We start from the raw sequence: 25,987 nt of genomic DNA, 5'->3' as shown, positions 1-25,987 counted from the left end.
AAGCATCATTTGCCAGACATTTCGGTGCTCAGAACACCTAAAAACTGATTTACAGGAAAACATTCATCTTTCATCTGAAAACAGACTAAATACTTAATACTTTTAGGTAAACTCAGTTAAATATTAACAATTAAAGAAGGGAAAATGGCACAAAGCTCAGCCAAGATTTGTTAAGCTTACAGTCACAAAAAATACAAGAAATGTGCATGGAGGGGAGGCTATGTAACCAGCTGAATGGTCACAACACAAATATGAATTGCAGAGAACCTGACTGCAACACTGAACTACATTGAAACTACAGCATCAGGAGCATGCAGGCAGAATGAGATAGTTAATATGTGACTTGTTAGGAGGGGGGGGCATGACTTGGCATGGAACTGTAATCAAACTGTTTTCATTTAATGGTTCAGTTGGTACAGAAGGATCAGATAACAAAATCTTTAACCCAAATCCAAGCCCCAGTTCAGTTTTTAAAAATTTATTTCAGTTTCCTGCACTTCAGTCAAAAATATTTTTTTCTTCCTTCTAATCAAATCCGATTAAAGAAGCTACAGCAGGAAAAATACTCAAAGATGTCCAGCAAACAATCATTTCTCACGTTCCTGATATGTTGTGCAATAAAACTAAGGTCATGTATCTTAAAACATCATCACAAATTTTCAAAATTTCATATGCATTATGTATGTGACAAACAAAAACATACACTTCCTATTTGCAACAAGTTCTGTCTTCTTCTTTTAAAAAAGCTGGTGTTGCATCAGCAAAACAGCTACGTTTTTCCTACAGAACAAATTGTGCAAACGCTCAAAACTGGCTTTAATATCTCCCCCAAGAACGACAGCAATACTCCATGAGCAAAGTAGTAAATCCCATCCCCCTACTCTGACAGACTGAGCATCTTTTATACAGTTCTATTCATAATAATGAAAACACCTATATGTTTTCTTAACAATTTATCAGCACTACTTACCTCCTCACAGACTATCTTGTTCTATTCATAGTTGTGTTATGTTGGGAATTCTGGATTACTGGCACTCTTTGGTGGTGGGTTGGGTTCTTTTAAACAAAATTCCTATTTGGTGCTGGGGTTATGTTAAACATACTTCCAACCTAGCAACTGTCCCTTTAAGGAACTTAGTTTTTTTTATTAGTCTGCTCTAATCTGAAGTACCGCACCCACCAATTTCTATTTCAAGCTTACATTGGAACAGAAAAACTTCTTAATTTCATGTATACTGAGTGAACTAAGGCCAAAGGGAATAAAACCATTTAGCTTTTCACATGAACTTAAAAGAAGAAAGGCCTCCTTGGCAATGTAATTACAGAGCACAGATCTTCTAAGAGGAAATGAACGACGGGGATTTATATGATTAGACTTTATTTCCCCCTTTTTTATGAAGGCTAGGGCTCTCCTCCGCTCACCCCTTCCAGTCTCACAGCATACAATAAGGAAACTCTTACCAGGCAGGAACTGGGACTGTTACAGAGAGATGTTTCATTGGGTTGGAACACTTGGTTCCCTAGAGAAGGGTGAGCCCTTCTCACGTTGCCACACAAACGCTGGCAACGCTCAGGCCTGTGGCTGGCAATGCTCAAGGGCGGTGACCAGTTTACTGAGCTGTGCTGGCAACGCTGTGGTTGACCCGGGTGAGACTAACCCCCATCGGGCTGCCTAAAGCATCGTAAACAGAAGGAAACCATCGCTACAAATGGCAGAGGTAATTAAAGTAGGTTCCTCCACTAAAAGGCCTTTATCAAACTTCCGCGTCTCACGTTTACAACCTTGGGCCTACCTAAGCATTCAACCAAGTAACTTATCAACGTTTCCTGTGCACTACGTGCCACTGATCTGTACATCTTTATTACCTGCAGGCTCCCTAGGGCTTCCACAAAAAGCAGTCAGGTGATAAACACCGACTTTCACTGTGTCACAACCCCACGATCTCCGCTGATGGCCTGTTAGTTACAAGGTACAATGTGAAGTGCATGTTTTACCTGTTAAGTTAAAGTGGGTTTAAACCTGCTAACTTTAAAAGGTTGTCCTTAAAAATATACAATAATGCAGCTGTGGAGATCATTGGAGACACTAAATGTAACAGCTCCCTGAGGTGACCACAAGGGAGCTGGATAAAGGGCTTTTTTGCAAGAACCTGGATAGCAGAACCTGCTTCTGTTTGGCTTTTAAGTCTGCCTTGTTCTCCTAGGAGAGGCAGCAGGACAGCGCTCTGCACGGGATTGGTATCGTACGCCTGGCCTGCGGTCCTAAACAGTGCTGCTTGTCCTTGTAATAATTATATGGAAGGCTCAGTGGAGATGTTTCATAAATTGAAATAAACAGTATCAAGGCTTGAGTTAGCGGCACTGTCACACAGCATGAATAAAACACTCCGATGGATACTCTTGGCAAGTATTCAACAGGGATTTGGTCACTGCTATTGCTATGCAAACTGCATTTTGAATAACGCACCGGCAGTTTAAAAATCTCATTTCTGTCTACTGTTACTACACGTAACTCCTAAGACTCCTCAAATAGAATGAGCTGCATTATGTATTTCTGTCACACAGCACAAAGGAAGAGAAAGAAACGTTTCAGAAAATAGATACGTACTGCTCTAAAGCCGTAACACTGGATAGGGCTCTAGGGGACAGGTGCTACATAAAAATTACTCAACACATTTTTAAAAGTTAACTTCAAATCATCTGAATTTTGTTTAGGCAATTTTCTAGCACCAGGCTATCCCTCATTTTGCATGCTGCACGATGAATTTTGATACAGTAAATGCCTGGACCTTTATTTGGCTTTACAATTTATATATCCTTTAGAGGATTTCACAAAATTACGACAAAATTTCTAAGCATGGTCATTTCCCTTGTCATCCCAAGCAGACAAAGGTTGTTTCAGTTCACTGCTAAGGCACTGAAGCATGTACAGATCTCAGCTGATTGCAGAGAGCCTGCAACGCCCCAAGGCAGGAGAGACTGTCAACACAGCTGTCCTTGTGTACTAAGGCAAATGTCCTGCTGGGCAACCTCTGAATCAAAATGGAAAAGCACCCTCTGAAATGGATTAGGGACAAGGGCAAAGGCTGTAAATGGGCCAGGCAGAAAATAAATAAATAAATAAAATTATATGGAGTTTCTATTGAGTTGTTAGAAAGTACCTTGACCCTGGTTTGTTTTGCCAGTCTAAGTACTCTAAGTATTTTATTTCTCATCACCTGTTGCTAGCAGAAGTGTATCTAAAGGAACATCCTGAGCCTGCCTTGCTTTAGACAGCCAAGACCACAAAGAATATACAAAAAGCTGACCATGAAGAGAGGTTCAGAGATCTGCACGGTAATGGCATCACTAGTTCTTGCAAGACAAGCAGTCTTTCTGCATCAGTGCAGAGCAGCTTGCATGCCCGTCCACCCAGCTGAGAGGCAGGGATAATTCACCCACGTGGGGCTGTGCTCATGCAGCAGTACTGCTCGGGACCCTCGTCACTTATCCCCACGTGGCAATACTCTGGGGCACACTCCCATGCACGTACCTGTCCTCATCTCGGGGAGGACAGTCCAACTGTCCCTTCCCGCCTGTTCTGCTAAATAAGAGATGAACAGAGAATGTTCTAATGGAAACGTGCTGCTCTGCCAAACCTTTCATTGAGAGGTCTCCAAGTCTTAATAGCCACCTCGTCCTCCTTTTGAGGTACAGCAGAGATTATGCATGGCACTGTATGGCAATAACGTGACGTGGAGAGGACAGAAAACCTAGCACTGCTGCAGCCAATGGCAAAAATCCTGCTGCTTAGTGGGGCTTTGCTTAGGGACTTGTCTCACATGACACGCTGGGCAGCAGAAGCAAATTGGAGTAATCCTGTCTCCCAGTCTTTGTAACCATCAAACAAGACTACTCTCCTGAATTTAAATCCTGAGGGGTTAAACATCCCCAAATACATTACTGTAAATGAAGATCGTTTTAAGGCCAAACTAATCTGGGCTACATGTTTAAACATTAAGTTCTGTAGGTTTACTTTCCTAATCTCTTTTTACTTTTTAATTAATTTTCTGGTCATCTGTGGCTTAGAAAATGATTGATTCAGTAGATATCTACTCCCACATCTGGGCTTTCTTTAAACAAAGTCACAAAAATGATGAATCTTCCCCTCCATAATACTTTATTGCTTCCTATGTCCACGCTTTCGGTATTTAATCATAACTAGTGGATCACACACTCACATCTCAGCACGTACAGTTCACGGGATAAGCCAAAAAGCATCTTAAGCTGAAGGCTTGCCCAGACATCTCTTATCACAAAAATAGGGAATTTTCTTTCGCTCCAAGACACTGATAAAAAATTTACTTCACGGAACATTTGAAGAAGAGGGGGGAAGAAAGAAAAACAGCCACTGGAAACCAGAATCGTAGCTACAGATTTGCCCTGGGTGATGATGTTTAACTGCCTATCTGCAGTTATTCCCTAAGAGCTTTTCAGTGTCACTTTATACAGTCAGCGTGCCCAAGAGTTTCACCTGGAGATACTTCAATGACTAACTTTTAACGAATGAATGAATGACCCTGTATTTGACTGTAAATGGTTATATACATTTGTTGATATAGCCACTTTCCCAGAATAGATTTTGCTATTTGGAATTCACTAGTTTGCTGATAGGTTCCCAGGTTTTGGGTCTGATTTTTCAAAAACTGAGAAATACATATGCACAGGTGAAGAGATTTGTTAAGTGGCACCGCAAAGCATCCATTGAGCTAGGCTTGGCTTAAAATAAAGGCATCTTGGCTCTCATTTCCATGTTCAGGTTTACTGAACACGCTGCCTCAAGCAAATGAGTGTGTAATAACTACTTCAACCCCTTCATCTGTTTAAGTAGTTGTGGGTACAGATGAAAACAGCTCAAAGATGCAGCATCAGCAGATTGCGCAGGTACGTCCTGCAGCCGTCAAGTTCATTTGCCTGGTGTGATAAAGAACTGATACCCCTGCATCTGCCTGCAGATCTGCCTGCAGGTTCTGCTGAGAGGGCAAAAAGAGCCATTGGCCATTACCTTTCCACTACTGAACTGAAGCACGTGAACTCACTCATATGGATTCAGTATTTGCCCTTGAACTGGCATGGGCTGCATTTGGCACTCTGCTCTTAGATCAATATATAACCCGAGCGTAATCTTATCTGGCAGGAACGGGGATATTAGGGGGAGGAGCACAGGCTCTAGAGGTGAGGAGAGCAGCTCTTCTAAATGTTAATGGGTTAAGAATAGAAAGGTCAAATGCTTGCCTTATCAGAAGGCCCCATGTGCAAACAGGCACCGAGCTGCAGCAATCAAAGCACAAGCTGGGTATAAATGTCAGGAGTTAGTTACTGTAGCTGTAAACAGCAAAAGCAGAATGGTGGAACTGGGAAACCTCCGGAGACATTTGTAGCTAATACAGGTTAGTGGGAAAGTCCAACTGCCCAGACTGGCTGGCGATCACTCGGGTATCGTAGCTGCTGTGGAATCCAGACATCACTTGTGAGCTGGGTGAAGGCCCCAGCAAGGATACTGTGAAGGAAACAGTGAGTATCAACAGAATGAGCCACTGTACAAGGGGGTACAAACACGTGTATCAGACATCCTGTGCTGGCAGAGCATGGCTCCAGATTGCTCCTGCAAGAGCATATTTGTCCTGGAATAAGGATACATGACAATGGAGACAAGAAGTCCTTCCCACCTCCTTGTAGATACAGAGAGCACTAAACAGAGCAGAAGTTGTATGAGGACTCTGTACAGAGGGTCTGCAGAGCTTCAGCTCCACTCTACAATACTATTTTGAGCATAATGCACAAAGGATTAGGGTGGAATAAGAGATGACACAGCACAGGAAAGGATATACCGCCCTTAACTCCAATACATTTTTAGCCCTGTTCTAACTAATCCTCTTACTGGCATCCAAGGAAAGAGGCCGAAAGTTGCATCACATTAGACAGTAATCTTGCAGATACAAGCAATCAGTTTGAAGCCACAACAGAACATACCAACAAGCACCGCTGTGTAAGAGCTACACTGCTGGGAGTAACGCTGCCTGGGACTTAGGTCTACAGTTTACCAGTGCTTTCAGTCTGACACCTTTTGCTTGCAATAAGTTTTCATTGAAAGCAAGTAACCAGCCACCTTTCCTTCTCAGAAAAGATCAGCAGTGAGCAGCCATTTCTGAGAGTGCTATTCCCTCTGTCCTGGTACAGGGATCGCCCCAGGAGATGGCTACCTGGGCTTGGGAAACAGATACAGGATAGCTACCTGGCATGGTTCCCTCCTTACTGCAGAACAAAGAGCACCATTCTTCTTAGCCTGTTCCCAGCTGTAAACAACTATCAAAGGATAGGGTTAATTACTGGTTAAAACTCTAAGAAGGAATAATAACTACAAATAATGCAAGGCTAAATATATTTTATCCCACAAAAGGGATAAACAAGGTCTGTCCTCATAGCTCAGAGATCATATTCTAACCATTAAATAGTTTAATTGGGAAAGATAGTATTACATTGAAGAGCAACAACAAAAAAACACACGTATGAAGCTACTGCTCACTAAAATACAATTTTAGTTCAGTGCCCTCATGTTTGTTCCACAGAGCACCTACTCTGCAGTTAACTGGACTAGCCTCTAACCCCAGCCATAGGAGAGAACATCATAACCTACTTAAATTTGCAGGCTGCATCCTTTCTGCAGCAGAGCTCCCAAATGGGCACAAATGGCTTATTTTGTACACCAGCATTACTCGGCATCTGTTTATCCTGCAGTCTTCTGCAAGCATCTGTTCATTCGCTGACATAGATGCTCTGCTATTCTGCATTACCAACCTCATTTTCTGTCTCGAAACTTTACAGTTTATTAATTTGAAAGAGCGCTTATATACAGCAGCAGACATTTTTCATACGCCTGTATTACTGAGTGTTATTAACAGCTGATGTTTCAACCCAGAAGCTATTGTATTTTCAGGGATAGCTCCAGTATGCTAATAATTTGTGATGTTTTCAGTGGGGGGAGAAAAAGCCTTTGTAAATAAGGAGGATTTTCTGCTTGTTACTCACAGCAAGAATGACCAGCCTTCTTTATTGTGGGTCACATCCCAAAAGCTTCACGTGACTGACAGCCTCAAGAGATATACGTTCTGGAGAGTTTCTACAAGAGAAGGACCTTCAGGAATAGTTCACAGGTGGGAAATGGAGTACGTTTTGTTTCTCTATGGAAGGCAACAAGAACGGAAAGTGCCCGGATGCCAGGACAACCCAGCAATGTCAGCCCCAACAACTCTTCCTGGCTTGCTTCCTACCACAATGGAACGCAAATATTCAGCAGTCTCATACGGACCCCCTGTCAATCACGGGATCCAGCCCTTGCACAGAAGTCCCACTGGAATTGTTCTGCTCAGATTGAGCCACTCCGGTGCCTCAAGAGCCTGATATTAACTTCAGTCCTACCTCTTCTAAGATTTACAGTGACATAATCTGAGAAACCCCTACCAACAACCCATCCTCATGTGTAGGAAAAAAATAAATGTCTCAATCTGAAAATTGTTAGTGTTTTTCTTTGATGAGCTCCATGTTCTTGTTCTAGGCTCAATATTTTTCTTTACTTCTGAGCCTGAAGGCTGTAGTAGTTTCTCATTTCCATAATCAATCATATCTGTGCAAAAGGAGGCAAGAAAAAAAAATGTGCAAAACTCTTTATTTCACTGTGCAGAGGAAGATGTACTGAAAAAAGTTCACAGGTGCTGCACAGCCTATTGTTCTTACAGTCTGTTCTCAGCAGGATGAAGACCACTGACTGTGCAGGAGTAGATTCAAGATAAACATTGCAGAAAGTCACTTCTAACTCTCATTTCTTGAGCTAGGAGTTTAATTCAATTTAGTTCAATTTAGAGAGTAAGAAATACCATCCAAGCCTTCCAGCAACCTAGTGACATTTTCTGAGTCGCTACAAAGTTGAATGAAGGAATTCTTCATCCTTGGATGAAGCCATGGAGATTCTCCTACAGCTCATTCTGTCTTCATTATGTAGAAGGCACTAATCAAAATGCTGCGTCAGCTCAGATCTTTATTGTGAGTACGTGTCTGCCTGCTACAAGTCCTCTGTATGCCTCTAAGTCTGACGTGTGCTGTCATTTTCTTGGCTCTCAGTCACAGATGCCAACAGTGTAAGAGCACAATGGTATTACAGAACTTTCTTCACCCCCATTTAGCATTGCACATTTCAAAAGATGATTGTATGAGCATATTTATTGCAGCCAGAAGCGTTTAAAGATTCAAAGGCATTGGACAACTAAAACATCCAGCCTAGCACAACATTAAAAGCATGCTCAGGGGAGACAGTATGCAATTTTCTGACCTGTATTATTTCCACGCTGTCATTATTTTGAGGCATTGGATATTCTACTCTTCAGTTTAAACCCAAGAATGGCACTTGAAATTTTACCATAATAAACTTTCTCAACAGACTTTGCATTTTCATTATTCTGTCCATGTAAGCCACAAGGATATTTTTCCTCCCTAAATGCCCACTCTGCAGGGAATGGTTGTGAAACTCCATTATTTCCAGGAATTGCTGGCAATCTACTGCAGTCTGTTCTTCTCAGTATTGCCTGTATTTTCCTTGTTCAGCTTTAAAAGCCAAACTTGGTTTGCAGAAATGTCTGGGCTTCTCAATGCCAGAACTGAATAAAGACTAGAACAGGACAGAATTAGATGCTTTTATTATACTGAAAAGCCTTTCAATCACATTGAAGGCCATAAAACAACATGAATATAAAACTGGAAATTAATGCTCAGCCTTAAATCCTGTTATTCAGATTTTTTTGTAGACTTCGCAAATAGCCTTTCTAAGCTCCATCTTACCTGAGCCCTATGACCAGAACAGAATACAACTTTTGAAGTTATAAGCACTTGGATTTTGATTATTCAGTAGAGTCAAATTCATTTGCAGAGAGAGGCCGCCTGAGTTCTCCAACATGCATGATGTCTGCTACAATTTGGTCTTCAATAAGTGGAAGTAAAGAATGTTGAAATCTATTCTCAGCTACCCAGGAAGAGAATACACTCCAAGGTATATGGTAAAGAAAGCTGTGAGATCTGAAAAAGATTCTGGATGATTCGAATCTTTTAACAGTCATGATCTGAAAGTTATAATTGAAAATTCCCTTATCTGTCACACTGATCTCAGCCACACACTGCAGCAGCTTCAAAGAATACAAGGGCTTTACTCCAAATTTACTTCAGCAGAACAAAGATTGGAATCTGTCCCCATCCAAACAAAAACCAGACAATGGTACAGACTGTAAGAACAATCATCAGCGGATAGGGTCTAAAAACAATGAAGACCTCTGTGATTCTGAAGCGCTTCAGTAACTGAAAAGATTCCAGCCCTATTGTTCTTCCTCTCCAAAATATCTTGGACTTTATTCTGTGCTCCTGAGGCACTCCTGACAGCTCTAAGAATGAATCTAAGAAACTCACAATTGCTTGAGTTTCTATGGCTAAATATTCTCTTGATTTCAATTTGGGAAAACTATAATGTATGGAGAGATGTCTGAGGCCTGCTTTCTGGGAAGAGGAAATCAACCATACACAATGTCAACTGAGTTCATTCCTAAATGCAAACCACATTGGGCCGTTGAGCACAATAATAAAAACCTGCTGACCTAGTTTCCTGCAGAATAAAATCCTCTGTCTCCCTCCTCCCATTCCAAACCTAAATCTGATCTCCTTCTTTGGCAAAAGGAATTAACCCTTTGGCTAGAAAGGAAAACTCTAATAATGAGCTTTAGCACTCACACAGCATTTGACACTATTAAAATAGTATATAAACAGTAACTGGTCCATCCCCACATCTCTGCAAAAAGGTAGGGTTATTAGAGGGTGAAAGTCAGACACACACAGCTTAAAATTTCTCTTCCTTCACAAGGATTTTGTAGTGTGAAACCCCATGGTCTAACCACTGCTTGGTAACCCATCTACATTCTCTCTGTGCAAAGATAAAACCTTCATTCATGATGTGGCAAAACAAAAATGGCACAGCTGAGCTCTTTCAAAAGCTGCTCCATCAAACCACTCAAGAAAGGACTATTGTTCTTCCCAAATTCTGCACTGTCAACTTACACGTCCATTCTGGTAGATGAGAGCTGACTGAATTTGCTCCAAGTGTTTGGCGATAGCGTTCACTTTTAATGGCTTCACTTCCTCAGTGATGCGGTGCTTCATTTAAAGAGATGCCTGGGGGAACTTCAGAATGGACACAGAATGCAAAAATAACTGGGCATATCACAACAAACTCAGCCAAGAAAACACAGATGGGAATTCTCTGGTAGGATGCTTCAAAAGGCAGCTCTGGATCACACTGCCACAAAGCAGCAGTCAGCCAGCAGTGTTTGGGGAGCCTTGGATTCCAGACTGCTGCAAACACCTTTACTACTTGACACTGAAATGGTCAACTGGAGCTTTCAATCACCTGTCAAACTGGCTTTTATTAAAGAAAGAACAGAGATAAAAATGCTATGCTTAACTGCTAAATAGCTATACCAGCAGTCTTTTACAACGAGGTGGCAAAGTACAACCTGCAAGTGAAATTGCTAACAGAGCTCCGTACTGCAGCCAGGGCTTTCATCATCACTACAAGCAAGGAAACACTGCAGAAAGTAGAGTTTCATCATGCCTTGCTCCTTTACGAATTGAGATAGCTTCACCAACATCCAGACAGCACACGATACGCCAGGACCTGAAACCCCTCCATCACCACATGCTCCACTGGCATCTGTCCCACAAAAGGTGCAGCAGCTGAGTTCCTGATGAGCTTCCAAATAGGAATCTCTGTAAGGCAAAGTTTGGGAGCCTCTGCTTAGAAAGCAAGAAGACAGCCTCATTTACTAGCATGCCGTTGGAGAAAAGACTGGAAAATGGTAACTAACAGGCATGCTAGCAGTGCCTTTCCACCCGTGAAGTTATCGCCTCTCTCACTTTGTCAGGCTGCAGGGAAGCTGTTACGAGAACGGCTTGCAGAGCACAGACAGCACTTCACATGGTGCACTGCAGCTAACGCAGTACCCGTCAGGTGGTTTGAAAGTAAAGAACAGAGAACCTGGATTAAATAGCTCTGCAAAAGTTGTCGCAATTAGGTCTGTTCTCTGGCTGCTGCATTTTCACAAGTAAACACCATACAAGTTTCTGCTCCAACTTTTAAAATGAGGAAGGCAAAATTCCGAGTTCTCATTGACTCATTACTAACATCGGTCAGGGTTAGGAATGTGGTGATGGAAAAAGAGCATCTTTATTCATCATATCTGGTCCCTGAGGGGCTATGAGTTGTATATGCTTATTTTATTGACAAAAACAAGTTTTAATTTCTATTGTCTTGCAGAGGAAGAGCAGGCTGAATTCAATTCTTGCTCACACATCATCTACAATCCTAGCCAAATCCCAGACACACAACTTTTATTACTGGGAGGATGTCAGAGGCAAAAGACACAGCTGGATATTCAGATCCCAGACTGAGTTTTGCTGTGTTGGCAGTTAGACAAACCAGCTTTTGATTTGTATGTAAACAGAGCCAATCTGAACTGGAAGGTCATTAAGAAAAACCATATTTTACACAACATCCATTGTACAATTGCTTTTCCAACTTTCCCCATACTAACATTTTTTTAAAGAGTTCTTTGTCTTCTTTTGTTGACTGTTTCAATGCCAATTTCTGGTCCTACTGAAGTCAATGGCCAACTCCTACTGATTTTGATGGGACCAGAAGGTGGCTCTCAGGAAAGAAAGAAACAAGTCCAAGTTTCTACAGCTCCCGTTCTACCACCTATGCAGAAGAACTGAGTTCATGTAGACCCAAAACAAATGTTGTATAAAAAACAGAATTTCTAAGTCTACACAAACAGAAGCATCCTCACAAAAATTCCACTGAGTATTTACCGTGTCTGCTGTCTAAGCATTGTTTACTTTCATCTTGATTAAAGTCTTTTATTTTTCATAGGAATACCGATCTCGTTTTATTACCCAGAAGTGACATCCACAAAGAAAATCTTTTTTTCTGTCCTGTCTCCATCTCTTTAAGTAAAAAAATAATAATTAAAAAAAGATCTCACTGAATGCCCTATTTTTTTTATTATTTTTTTGGGAGGGTGGGAGGGGTGGTAAATTCTCAGGAATTTCCTTCATGCTACGATCCTGTCCCAAAGGCCCCAGTATCGAGGATGCCCTTCTTCTGCAGCACATCAACTCAACCCTTTGAGCCTGGCATAGAAGGGGATGCTTCCCACCCACCCCTCAGGCACTGTACATGCTACTTCCCAAGTTCTTTTACCAGCTGCCAGCGTAGGAGATGCCCTCTGACTTCAATGGGAATTTTGAAACTAAGTGAAGAAATGAGGATTATGTTGCTGGCATTCAGCAAGACAGCATATCGTGGCATTTAAAGTGACCCAACAGTCTTCGACATTACGCCTTGTAATTGGAAACATTCTGTGCTTAACCAGCCTAATAAAGGCCTCGCTCCCAAGGCTCAGATATTGATTATGCCACAATTTTTCTAGTGACTGTCTGAACTAGCAAAGCTAGATGAAGGGAATGGGAATAAAACAACTGTTTTTAATGTCATAAGGCCCTTGGACACACTGAAACTTCTTGTCTCCCAGAGACTGAGGCAATTCCAGGGAAGTTACTGCAATTACCTCCAATTAAAGTGTGAACACACACTAGCTGCAAGTGCTACTTAGTACACCCAGGGTACTAAGGTACACCCAGGGTACTAAGTACACCCAGGGTACTAAAGGCCAGTGCCTTTAGGAAAAACAAAAATTGAGGGAATTGCCCTTCATTAAACTGAATCCCAAAGGGAAGGTTTGACCAAGAGAGGCTGCAAATCCCCTTCCTCTGTTTTCCTGCACAGGAACTACCTGACAGGCAGAAAATGCACATCCACTGCAAATGCAATTGAGTGTTTCCAAACCATGCCATAGCCTCAGATCTCACAGCCCTGTTTTAACTGAGGCACTCAGCAGTTTGTACTTTAGCTACAATTAAATTAAGATTATAAGAACACAGAAAGAAACCACACAATTCTTGTGAACAAGGCGTTAACGCCCAGTCCATTATTGTAAGAAGGCTTTTAAGAGTGTTCCCAGTATAAATCAGAATACATTTTCCCTGAGTAAACTGGGTGGAATGCAGAGATTCAAAAGCTTAAGTTGAATCAGTGCTAGAATTTTTTGCTTGTTCTTCCCTTTGATTAACTTACTGTGAATACTTGGTGTAACTGCTACTTTTTAAGGAAAAGAGTTAACCATTTTCTCTTCTTTGATAAAAGACCCCAGCCTGCCTATAATTATCAGCAAGGCATTTGCAGCAATAGGTTAAAATGAGCGACTAGCAGAGATGCTGCTGGGCATCGCAGTATGGATTATCAAAGCAGCAAACCTTCCAGGGTCAGGGAGGAAACGCCTGTCATTCTCCATTAGTCCCCCAGAGTGTCTGTTAGCAAAACACGCTGCATTGTTCCACTGGTAAAATAATTAGGTTATTATACTTTGTCATGCTTAAAAGGCAACACTTGGGCATAACTGATAAAAAAATTAATCTTACGACTGTATCTTTCTAAATTGGTAGTTTATTAGCATCATAAAGAAAGTCCACTCCAGATATTTAAATCTGAAAACCTTACATTTTATACTGGAAACCAGAAAACCCAAAGACACTTCTTTCTGCATGGACAGAAGTGGTCTAGTTACAAAATCGCTCCAGTCAGCACATTGCGCTAGCAGGAGACATTAGCTCAGGATGTGAACCACCAGCAAATGCAGAATGGATCACTGATGTTAGCTTTGCTCTGAAGATGCCTGTCTTTAACATATGTGGTGCACTTCTGAAAGCCATGAATGAGAGAACAGTAAAAGGCATTTCTGAAGGTACAAAATAGGTGAGAACAAAAAAATGATTTCTAGTGGATTGTCTTGTCCTAGTACATTTCCCTCTCTTCAGCCCTAGTCAGTTTTGCCAGACTTCTGAAACGCTGCCATTATACACTGCCTAATTTATTTTATTTTATTACTATCAATGTACCAGTGCTGATGGTTTTTGAGTTGAATCAAACTTGCATCGGCCTAGTGGGATGGCTGGGATCCCTATTCTCATGTTTCATGTTTTGGGCTAAGTATTGAAGTCTTTATTCTGCTAAAATAGTCTTGAGCATTAAAAGTATAAATCTCGACAGTTTTTGATCTCAAGGTGTTTTGATTAGATTTCTGTAAAGACACATTGTACCTAATCCGTACTTCTTCATGTCCCCCAGCATTTATTCAGAGCCCTTGGAGAGGGACTACTGCTCATTGCCCTACAGAGGTAATCTGGGAGACATGTCCCTTTAGCATTTCCCCCTTCACCACAGACCCTTCCCCCTTTTTGTACAGCAAGAAAGTTATTTGTGCTAGAACGCTGAGAAAGGACCTGATTCACAGAAGCCTCCGGGAAGCAAAAAGGGCAAATTTCCTTACCAAGGAAAATGGCTTTTTTACATCAAAATAGCTAAACCTACTTACTGCAATACAAGCCTTTGTTTCAGAAAGCAGCTTTCCTAGAGGACAGACAGAAGAATTTCCAGAATTCAGTTCCAGAATTTCAATCCCCAGAAGAATTTCCTCTTAAATTATTTCATAGAGAAACACTTACAACAGGAGAAGCCTGAAAGCAGATTTCGATATAAGCCTTTGCATAAAACGTTCTGATGACCTAAAATATCAGTAAACAGCATTTGTATTCAGCATGATTATGGTATGTTTGATTCAGAAAATGCAGATTGATTTCAGTGTAATACACACTGAATGTGCAACCAATTTTCATCTAAGATTTTCTGTTCCCCCAACATCATTCTTAATTAGAGAAAACTCTGAAAAAAAATGAACTATCTCAGCATGGCTGAGATAGATAAGACCAAGGGAATCCCGTCACCCACTAATGAAATACGCAGCCCTACTAGAAAAATTGCACCGCAGCAATTGTAATCAGCACATAACTCAGTGCTTTAGAATTAGCAATAAAATAAAATGTCAAAGTATAATACCAGGAGGAACATAGGAAGACAAAATGCAACTAATTACCACAATTACTGTAGCAGAATAAAAACTATTAAACCCTGGTCCCAAAGCACAACATACAAGAGCAGGGAAAGAAGAAACATCAGGGAATAATATAAACTTTCTGATTAGAAACACGTAAGTAAAATAAATACATTTAAAAGAAAAATCTCAGATACATTCAGCAAGACGCCAGAGGTCTCCAAATGAGTGAGTCAGAAACTGGTATGAAATCACTGATGGTTTTCCCACCAGGCTTAGAGGCCAGGATTTTGTTGTTGAACTTCTCCTGGTACCCTCAGTTTTCAGGCAAGCTTTCATAATTGCAGTACGTACTCTCACTATACAGCTTACATCGTCAGCTCTCATGCACTCAGCACGTTGCATTCAAATCCATAAAACCATCAAAGAACAACCTAAGTACAGCAAAACCAAACTGGATCAATTGGATGTACTCCTTAACTGTCTATATGCATGCTTTTGAATTCTAATCCAAAGGTTTTCAATTATATATTTCATTTTCCGAAGGCTAAAACTGTTTTTATATCTTTCTTATTGTCACAGTCAGATACATACACTATTTATTTAAGAATATTATTTTTCCCATGACCTTACAGACACTTCTCTGACACGGGGAGCTTGGGGAAGGAAGTTTGTTGCAAGTTAAACATGAGGAAGTACAGTATAAGCCTATTTACCTTGTATGGAAAAAAAAACACAAAACCACCAACAAAGAATAATTATATTTAAAAATAATAAAAAATAGCTTCTCTGCTGTCTCAAAAACTTGCAGTTAGCCTGTGAATCTGCATGGGAAAATGTCCTCTCTCCAGAGCATTGTTTAACTAGAGCCCTTTTGGACTTAAGTGAAATAATAATAATAAAAAGTATATGCAGTGCAATTTCCATGGAAACTCAGAAATAGATCTAACATTACTTGCAGTAAGTCTTTGTACCGTGAGTGGAAAATTTTCTAGTTTACACAAATCCCAGCTATTATTTTCTTTGCAGGGCAAACACAGGCCAAATATTTTCTGTCATATTAAAGATACAAACGGTCAGTTCTACTTTCTGTCCAGTACAAATGTGCACAGAAGGTTCAGAAGCTGCAGTAAAATTTCTGATACTTATCTTTCCATTAACCTAAAACACATAGTAGGGAGAAAAAAAAAAAAAAGGATAATTTTGGCTTTTTTTTTCACTTGTTCTTTCCAGAAAGTGAAAACAGCTTAGAAAACATCTCCTGTTTACATGTAACATTGCAGACTGGAAGACAGCCAGAGCATTGGCAGATGTGCCCAGCGTTAATGGGAGCTTAACTAACTCTTCATATTAGATCAATTAGATGCTAATGTTTTCCATATACCAGAAGAGAGAGCTTGCTAGCTCAGGAGCATCTATTCAGATTAATTACCTACAGATATGTATCAAAATCGTTGTATTTCACGAACTTTAACAGCTCATGAAAAGCTAATGCTATAAAATTACTCCTCATAGGCCACCTTTCTATGCTACCAGCCCCAGTACTGCCATCACTGAACTAATATCTATCATATAGACGATATTTGTGCTCACAGTATTTTTGCAATCTTTAGATAATTTACAGCTTTCCTGAAATAACAGGTATTATATGAAAGTCCCGTAGTTGACACGCACTTTCAAATAACCAATTCTTCCTTTCTTTTGTTATTGTACTAAGCACAGACACAGAATAAATGACCATGAATTTAATGGACTTTCAGAGGTACTTGGTAGTTTGCATGCAAAGAAAACAAACGTACTAGAAGATCATAGCAAAGAGTGCATTAAAGGCAAGTTTGTTTCTGTTTTCAGAGTTGGAATTTTCATGGCAAGGCAAAACCCTTCTCAGTAGTATTTTGCAAAGGTCTTGGACAACTGTAAGCACTACTGACTGGGCTATCCGATAAAGGATTTCCATGTTCTGTTACATCTCCTCACACTCCGTTATCTGCAAGCCTATCCCAGAAAAGCAATGAATTCACAAAGGCAGTCTGACCTGTGAACCATATAACTGGTAACATTAAAAATTGGCAGTCAGCAGGAGTGGGCTAAAAAAGAGGTATGTCTGTGATTAGCAAGAGTTTGTTAGGATGAATCAAGATTTACTTGTGAACAAGAGCTTACAAAGAAATCCAGTTTCAAAACACCATATTAGCATCCTTGTTAGGAAGGTAAAAGCAAGACACATACTTCATACTGGATTCAGAAAATCTAAAATGCATTTTAACTCACAGATCAAACCCTTTGCTCTAGACAATTGACTTGAGCAGGGGATTATGCACAACTGCTCTTTGTGACTGTTCAGGAAAAAAAAAAAAAAAAAAAGACTTGTTTAGATTACAGTAATTCAAACTGTAGTTCTCAAAGTCCTTAAAATTCCATTTACCAAAGACAGCGTTTTCAGGATGTGAGCAGAGGAAGCTGCCCATTGAGATTGTAAAGGAAGGGCATGATATCTAAGGCACTGAACATCACCTGCAAAATGCTGAGTCCTGGAAATCAACAGAGACCTCAGTCAAACTGGAACATATCCAGCCTCAACTTGGGCTGGATTTTAACAAAATGTTCAAAGGAACTTTTCTGATGCAACCATATAATCTCAATTAAAATTGTTCATGTAATTGTTCATCAAGTCGTGTGATTTTTTTTCCTCCAATCTCATCTATTCTGGCTTTCTCAACCAGAAGCAAACTCCCTACAAAACAGACTTTCATGTCCAAAACCATTGCAATGACTTGTGACCTAATAACTGGTTTTGGACTAGAGCATCTTCATTTCACTGTGTTCTCAAGACCAGGCAGAGCAACAACCATGAAAGCATGCAGGAGTGCCACATCAAAGAACAGCACCCAAATCAGCCCTTACGTAAACATTTTTATCCTCATTTTGTTACTGAAGCATTGTTTCCTGCCTATTCTGAAGTAAAAGAAAGGAAGACAAAGCAACTGTGTGTTTTAAGGTAACTGAGGACTTGCTTTTTACTTGTGGAAGCTCTCTTCTTGCTAAGCTGAACTTTGTCTTTGTCCCACATCTCAAGTGCAGATCGCTTACTCAGACTTGTTCTCCTAAAGATGAAGGAGTTCTGCTCTGCTCAACAAATACTCATGTCCTTCACGCAGATCATTTGCTCCTGTATTACCAGAGCAATTTAAACTTTAAACCACAGCTGGCAGCAAAGGCTAAAACATGCCGAAAGAACGATAGAACTTTTGGCAAAACTTAGCTGTCCCTTTTTTGTTTGCAGTAGTCAAATGCTTTTTAAATTGGATCCTTCTGCAACCACAGAAATGTCCAGCACTGGAGCTGCCTACTATTTTAGACATATCGTGGTAGCAGATTTGCCAGTTGAGTTAGTCTTTGTGTTTGTAATAGAATTATCATTCTAATTAGAATAATTAGAATTATTGACCTCTCATATTTTAGCTATATTCACTTTATATTCACCGCAGACCTGCAGAACTATAGCAGTTTCTGTGAAAATCAAGTTAGTACCATGTCACTATAAGCCAAAGCCATCAATCTTTCATTTTTATAGCCACAAGAAGGTCCGTTCTTGCAACACATAAAATTATCAAAATGTGCCAAAAGCACAGAGTTTACACTGCCATTTCTATCATTAACAAAGTGACTTTTCTCTTACATGAGTTTCAAACCTCACTCCCTTGCTAATCTTCCCTCATCCAGCAACAGAAGTAATTGTGGCAATCTAGAAATTAACTCTGTACAGAGTAAGTCCTAGTTCTGAGCTGGGCTGCTCCAACTATTAAGCCTACTGGAGGAAGGGTAACAGAAAGTGGGCTGTAAAACTTTTCTCCTGCAAAATCAGCTCTTCACTTGGGTTAGTGTTGGAGATAAGATAATTACACGCCAGCTCAGGAGACACCTCTGCAAGCGTGGTGTTTGAGCTGTACTATTCACAAGTAGCAAGAGCCCAGTGCTCTAAACTAAAATAGTCCAAAACAGGCTGTCTGCACATCAATCTACTCACCTACAATAATCACGTGCTACACGGTCACGCATGCCCCTTTACGCTCCTCGATATGCCCTCTACAACAAAAGGACTTTTTTACAAGAGATTCATGTGGGCCTCCATTATCTAGGGTTGAAATGTGGGTACAGTTCGCAACTATATTTGTGCAGATTTTACTTGTCTTTAAGGGAGGAAACAAATACAGTAACTACATCAAATACACACTGAAGAATCAGTGCAAGGTAGTTGTCTGACAGAGACTGAACTAGTCCTGACCTAGGAATCCGGGCTGTACTTGAGAGTCATTGTTTAAGGCAAAGGACTGCTTAATAAGGCTTTGGTCTTTAACACAGATTGCATCACAGATTGACTGACTGAAGCTTTCTCTTCACAAGTACACGCACAACTCAAAATGTCATGTTGATTTTATACCTGCCTGGCCAAGTGAGATTAGAGAGCAAGTCAATCACCTTGACTTTCAGACAGATTTCCCCTTTTACATCTTGAAAATTCTACTCACTCACTTGTAGATTATGCAAAGAAAGAGGAAGCAGCATGACTCAGCTCCACACTACAATGGCTGGACCAGATCCAGACCTAGCAATCCTTTGGGCTTTCCTTACCAAAATACAAGTCTGCAGCTTGGATAATGTAAAGCATGCAGTGTTTGCATAAGAAATGTTAGATGGCAGCATGCCAGCTACAGTCCTTAAGCATTGTGCTAGTCCTTTTCATTTACGGAACATTATCTTCTGCAGATGAGAACAAAAAAAAAAACCAAAGGGGTCTGATCTTAAAGAATGCCTAGGGAAGACAAAATGCTGAAGAGGAACAGCCTTCTGAACTGTATTACCTAGACATCGATTTCTGTGGAAATTCAGTTGTAGACAACATTTATTTAGCAAGTTTCACATCATGCCATACTGGTGAATATTTTTGTACATTGTGTAAGTTAGAGAAGGGGGAGCAGAGGCATAGAAAGCTACTGACCTTAAGAAAACCAGGAACTTTGAGTAAGTTTAAAGAACCTTGAGTCCCAGTGCTTGTCTAAACCACTGGAAAATACAGCTACTTCAAAAATTCAGTGTCATTTCAAAATCATTCCTGATCTTCTACCATTTTGCTAACACCTGATCCACAGCTGTTTTTTCATAAAGCGTGTCCACAAGATGAGCTATTGCAGAGTATATAATGTGCTATAAACACACTTAGCTGCTCTGTATAAACAAGCTCTGAGCAAAATTCAGCAAGAACTTTAGTTGACTCCCTGAGCGCACAACAAAGTTAGCTGATTTGATGGTTATCTCACAGCAATCTAACATCTGAGATAAAGGCCTCAAATCTAAACTGTTTTTTCAGAACAGTATTTTACATCCTAGTCCCATGTCCAAAAGCTCTGGGAAATGGCATGCATCTGTCTTTTCAAGCACTGCATCCGCTGGTTGAAATTACGTATTGGTCACTGCTTTCACAGATGTGCATAAAAGTAGCAATGAAAGTAATAAGGAGGCATGATCCAAGCTATTTCTCTGGTATTACTTGCAGGAAGCAGCCCACTGGACTGCGTATGTTGGGGGATGACTGAGCAGTATCGGGAAACTTGCATCACATACTAACCAACCTCACATTGCAATAGAAGATGAAAGTCCGGTAGGCTGCTGGGCATGGTGGAAATTTCAAAAGATAGTTCATTTAGCAAACTTTATGCTTAGCAAAGCTTAGTGGCTTTTCTCCTTATTCCCCCAGAAAAGTTCTGGGCATTGTCATATGATTGCACTACAAAACATGAAGTTATCCAAAGCCAGTTCATGAGAAGTGAGCGGAAACATCTCTTTTCATTCCAAAGGAAAAACAACTCCTATGCTGTTTTCCTAAGTGAGCTGAAAACTTGGAGAGAAATCTAAAGCTAAAAAAAGCAAAGAACTCCAGAGGATTCGTATTCTGGACTGTGGTTTCTGTTGCCTTAGCTCAAGGGAAAATATGTTCATGGGAAAAAGGCCTGCCTGAAGCCAGATTTTTTTCAACTCTGACTTTTCTAGTTGGCATGGCTTGAAATCAGTCTGTTTCTATTAAAGATACTTCTTCATAACCAGAAATGTTCTTTATGGATTTTATGATAGCTGTTTACAATTGAAACAGCCAGTTGTGTCTTCCCAAAACACACACACACAAGTTTCTGCTGCCAGAGTGGCTTCTTTGACTGGACAGCACTACTTTTGAGAAAGCGCTCTGTTAGAGTGGTGGCTATCAAAAATACACAGGACACTGTATTGTTTTATGGTGAGCATGACAGCAGATCTGTTTATACTGTTATCTTATCATGGAATTCAGACTTAAGCATAAGTTATCTGTAACTACTTTATAATCATGTGAGAGAATAAGCGCAACCTAATGATAGTGCCAATCCTCTGAACAGTTTTATTTTCAGCCACTGGCAATTCAGAGAAGACTTCTCTGAAAGCGTCTTTGATAACAATGCGAAAACTGTGACACAATGTGATCATACTGCCCAAACAGACCTTGCCAGACCCCTACAACTAGGGCTATCATTAATCAAAGTGCTGTATCAACACAGTTTACCTGAAGGACACCAATCCCCATTATACACTTGAATTGTCTTCTCTATTAATTAGATTTCCTGAAGTTAAGAGTTAACAAAAATTTATTATACCGTCTTTTTTTGAGATTCCTCAGAACTTTATAGAACAATACAGTAAGCTTTCATGGAACATTAAAGCAAACTTCACCCCTTATTTAAAAACTGCTACTAAATTATGCTAAAAATGAAAACTGCTTACCTGTGATCAACAACTGTTACATTGGAAGCAGGAATTCCCAGAAGAGAACAACTCTGTTCCAGTTCTTTCTTACGGATCTCTCCTTGATTGTAGTAGTTTCCTGAAAATAACAAACAGCAACATCGTCTAGTTTAGTTTAGGTCACCTCAAAGCAATAAGCATGAGCATCACATTAAATAAAAGGGCATCATTTCAGGAATGGCATCATTGCAGAGGAGAAACTCCATAAATTTTCCTAAGTAAAACCCAGCTCAATTCAGGCAAAAATGCTGAGGCAAACTTCTGCCAGCCTTTACTACATGAGTTTGTTTGGCAAAGGCATCAGAAGCTGCCATTTCTAATCAGATCAGTTGTCCAAGAAGCCCAGTATCTTCCTTCTAGTAGTGGCCAAAGTCATGCTTCTGCTAAAGACATGGGACATCTTCCAAAAAACAACTCTGGAATAATCAGCTTGGGCAACTGCTTCCAACCACCTGTTTGATTAGCGGTATCTTATTCCCTGAAACATCAAAACTTCTAGCTCTTCTAATTTTTTTATTTTTTTAAAAAAATTGGGCTTTTTTAAAAAAAAAATTTGTATAAGCCTAATCCTCTTCTGAGCATTGCTAATTTTTTAGCAATATTTAATAGCTCTTTTGATGAATTCCAAAGGCTAACTATACTTTGTGGCAAAATAAGGAATCTTCCAACGGAGTATACATGGTCTAACTGTTTACACATTATCTGAACGCAAGTCACCAGTATACTACAAAAGAATTGAGCAAGATATTTTCATAAACATGGGAGAAACGTCCTTTCTATTGAGGTGACCAAAAGTTGTTATCACTGGCAAATTTCCAGGTTGTCTCTGTGAAAGAGGTCATTGGGCCTTAGTCCACTTTAAAGACAGGTATATTCACAACAAATCAGTAATAATTAACCTTCTCAGGAAGGGCCAAGGAGTCACTCCTCCTTCACCATTGGAAATGGTGCCATGAACTCCCTCCTGTGCTCTTAACAGCACAGGCCCATAGAGCCAAGTTGAATAGAGCCAAGTTGAACAGCAAGTCCGAAGTCCTAGGAAAAGAACTGTCCCGAGGTGTATTCTTTAAGTGACTAAAGTTTATAGTAAATCCTGGACCACTTCTAATAAACACAAGTTGTCATGTAACACTAAGACACCACAACAGAAGATGGTGATGAAATTAAAGGGATTTTAGGAAATAAGGAATTCCATCATAAAAACCTGTTTTGAGATAAAGATTTCTCAGAAATCTGCATCATTCACAGAGGAAATTCTGGCAGAAGCTAGGATTGCAAAGCTTTACTTTGTATCAGCCATGCAAAGTCCATGCTAGAGTTGCAATGGCCCCTTTCAGAATGTTACCCTGTGCAAAGCAATACTTGCAAACCAACTTTAACTTGAAGTAAAAAATGGAAATAAACAGCAGAGTATTAATGTATGATTCAAGTCTGTTGTCAGCTGTCTTAAATTACACTAGAACTTTTTTTTATTGTTGTGGGTGTGAGTCATCTAAATCTAGCATTTCTCTATAGCGGTGTTGCAATCTGAGCGCTTGCTAGCAAGCATTGTATAATATGCAAAGAGGTGAAAAATAAGCAGAAAAACAAACAAACAAAAAACCCTCTTCTTGCAGACTGTGAGTGAATGATTTTAGGAAACTATTACAATGATTATCTGTGGGCTTGCTGAAGAACACACCAGCTTGGTCTGCAGCATGCAGCTTGGATCACAAGTTCCAGCTGAGCAGAGTTAAATTAAGTGCGCACCTTCCGTGGATGAATTACATGAGTACTGCAGGGCTTATTTTAGACTGATTTCTTTCATGAGTTTTAATGATACTAGTGTTTTAAGATAACATATCATATGCTGCAGTGCAGTGTAGTAACTGACTACATGTGATATTTTATCCAAATGGTACCGCTGTTCTCAAAATACCCAACTTCTACTGAACCCGAACAGATCTGTGTTCCACAGTTTGATAAACATGTTAGGACGTTAGGAATATATAATGCTAACAGGAAAAAATGGGCAGCTATAGAGACCAAAACCAGCTGAATAGCTGATGCTGCTGGACCTCATCCATGGAGCTCAGCTCCATGGAGTCAGCTACTATAGAGAGCAAAGCACATTTATACGGAGTTATTAGTTCAAACATTACTCAGTGTGGAGAAGACTGTTTTCTTTCACAGGGCTGTAACTCTGATTCATTTCTAAGGCATTTTGATTGATATCTGAGAACTGCATTACAACGGGTCCTAAGTAATGATTGTGTTTCAGTGTCACAATTTACGGAGTCTTTGATCAACTTCCTTGTCATCATCAATCATACAAACAATGACAGGATGAACCATCTGAATCACCCTAAAGACTATTAAGAGGCACAAGAAAAGCTGTTAGCTCAGTGAATGCATTTTCCTATATGGGCTGCTAATTCCATTATGAAGGCATGCAAGACATGCAATAGAAGACAGTGTCAAACATGCTTAATGTTTCATGTCACTGAATCAGGAGTGCTGCAAAGAACAATAAAAAAGGAGTCTGAACAAAATAAAGAGAAGCACAATACTTCTTTGGGAAGTTTTCTAATGGCAGCAATGTTTTAGTCCTGAAAACTGCAATGGCAGAGTTGCACGTCATTAATCTCTTCATAGCTCTGAAAAAGCCAGACAGGATCCATGGAGTTTTGTACCTCAGCAAAGAGGACTGCAAGCTTGCTCTGCTCTGCACTAAATCTTGAATAGGAGGGATACAGCGATCAGTAAAGTCATTGCACCATCAGAGTTCAGCAATAGCTTAATCTTGGTCTTCTCACTGCAATAGTCTGTTACAACAGAAAGGTGTGAGAACAAAGAACAAAAGAGTTGGCAGCAAACAAGATGAAGCTTTCAAAACTACAGAGGTCCCTTTTCCCAAATTAAGTTGCTTTCACTGTGGGATGGAAATGTTTGTAGCCTAAGATACTCCTCTGGTATGTCAATATGGTCTGAAAGATCATTTAAGATGAGGTTGCTTCCTATACCCAAAAACCAGAACAAGGTAATGAAATGCAGAACAGTAGCATTGCATCAGGGACAACAGCTCAACCTTGAATTCATCAAAAGAATAACTGATAAAGTATCAGTTGTGCATTAAAAAAAAAAAAAAGTAATCTTGGGTTTTAGTAGATTATGAGAACACAAGACAACAGCGTCAAGCGCTGTGAAAGTCACTTGTGATATTTGTCCTCTTCCATCTTTGTCCTCCTTCCATTTGGTTCAGCCCCAGACAAGCCTCAGCAGGACTAATAATTTGACTCTTTAGTTACTGTGCTTCAAAAAAAGATGTGAGCCAACTGGAAGAGTCCAAAGGAGAGCAATGAGAATGACCAGAAGTTTAGAAAACAGGATTTATGAGGAAGATAGAAAGAAATTGTGTTGTTTAGTCTAGAGAAGATAAGGCAGGAAAGGCTGATAACAGCTTAAAAAAAATGTCAGAAGCTGCTATGGAGGGATACTCTGATTGCCATGTTCACAGCAGATCGAACAAATAAACAAGCTTAAGTCACTCCAATGATTCAGGAAAAAGTGATTTGAAGAAAAGTTAATGTAGCACTGGAACAGACCACACAGGCTGAGGAACCTCCCTGGAGGTCCTGGAGAACATTCCCCTCCTGGAAATGAGGACACCACTGAGGCTGCCTTTGAGCTGATGGACACTATGACCTCAGCTTCTCTTTGGGGGTGTTCTTCTCTGATTAGACTGACACGCAACTGGTATCTTTAGATGTCTTACTGTGAACGTATCGTTACGGTGCATTAAAACCAGATCATCTAAAGCAAGTCCTCTACAAGAAATCAAAATAACAAGATGCAAATACTAAAACAATGCATTTATAAAACATAATGAAATTTCCATGCAATTTGAAAGTGTGCCAGTGCTGCAGCATGTGATTTGATTGTGGAACCATAGCGGTTTGGATATGTAAGGGGATTTTAACACTTCTCAAGCTACTAAAGCCCTGCAGGAAGCAGCATTTTGGCTGTAGACATATATGCATGGTCACATCATGGGGTGGCAGGACATGACGATATGCCACAGCCTAGAATTGTGCCCAAACCCC

At 40.2% G+C, this 25,987-nt stretch overlaps 1 protein-coding gene across 7 annotated transcripts in view; it reads right to left on the bottom strand.

Annotated features, from left to right (window-relative positions):
- Positions 1-25,987, bottom strand: part of PIGL (phosphatidylinositol glycan anchor biosynthesis class L) — a 71,776-nt gene that overhangs the window by 45,163 nt on the left and 626 nt on the right. For all 7 annotated transcript variants that reach the window (XM_035342973.1, XM_035342974.1, XM_035342972.1 and 4 more), the window contains exon 2: positions 21,885-21,984. In XM_035342973.1, coding sequence (XP_035198864.1) covers positions 21,885-21,984 — 100 coding nt within the window. The remainder of the gene's footprint in view (positions 1-21,884; positions 21,985-25,987) is intronic.

Source organism: Oxyura jamaicensis, chromosome 19 (assembly GCF_011077185.1).
Source record: "Oxyura jamaicensis isolate SHBP4307 breed ruddy duck chromosome 19, BPBGC_Ojam_1.0, whole genome shotgun sequence".
In the NCBI taxonomy this organism is placed as follows: domain Eukaryota; kingdom Metazoa; phylum Chordata; class Aves; order Anseriformes; family Anatidae; genus Oxyura; species Oxyura jamaicensis.
Note: the sequence above shows the minus strand (reverse complement) of the source record. Positions and strands in the feature narration are given on the sequence as shown.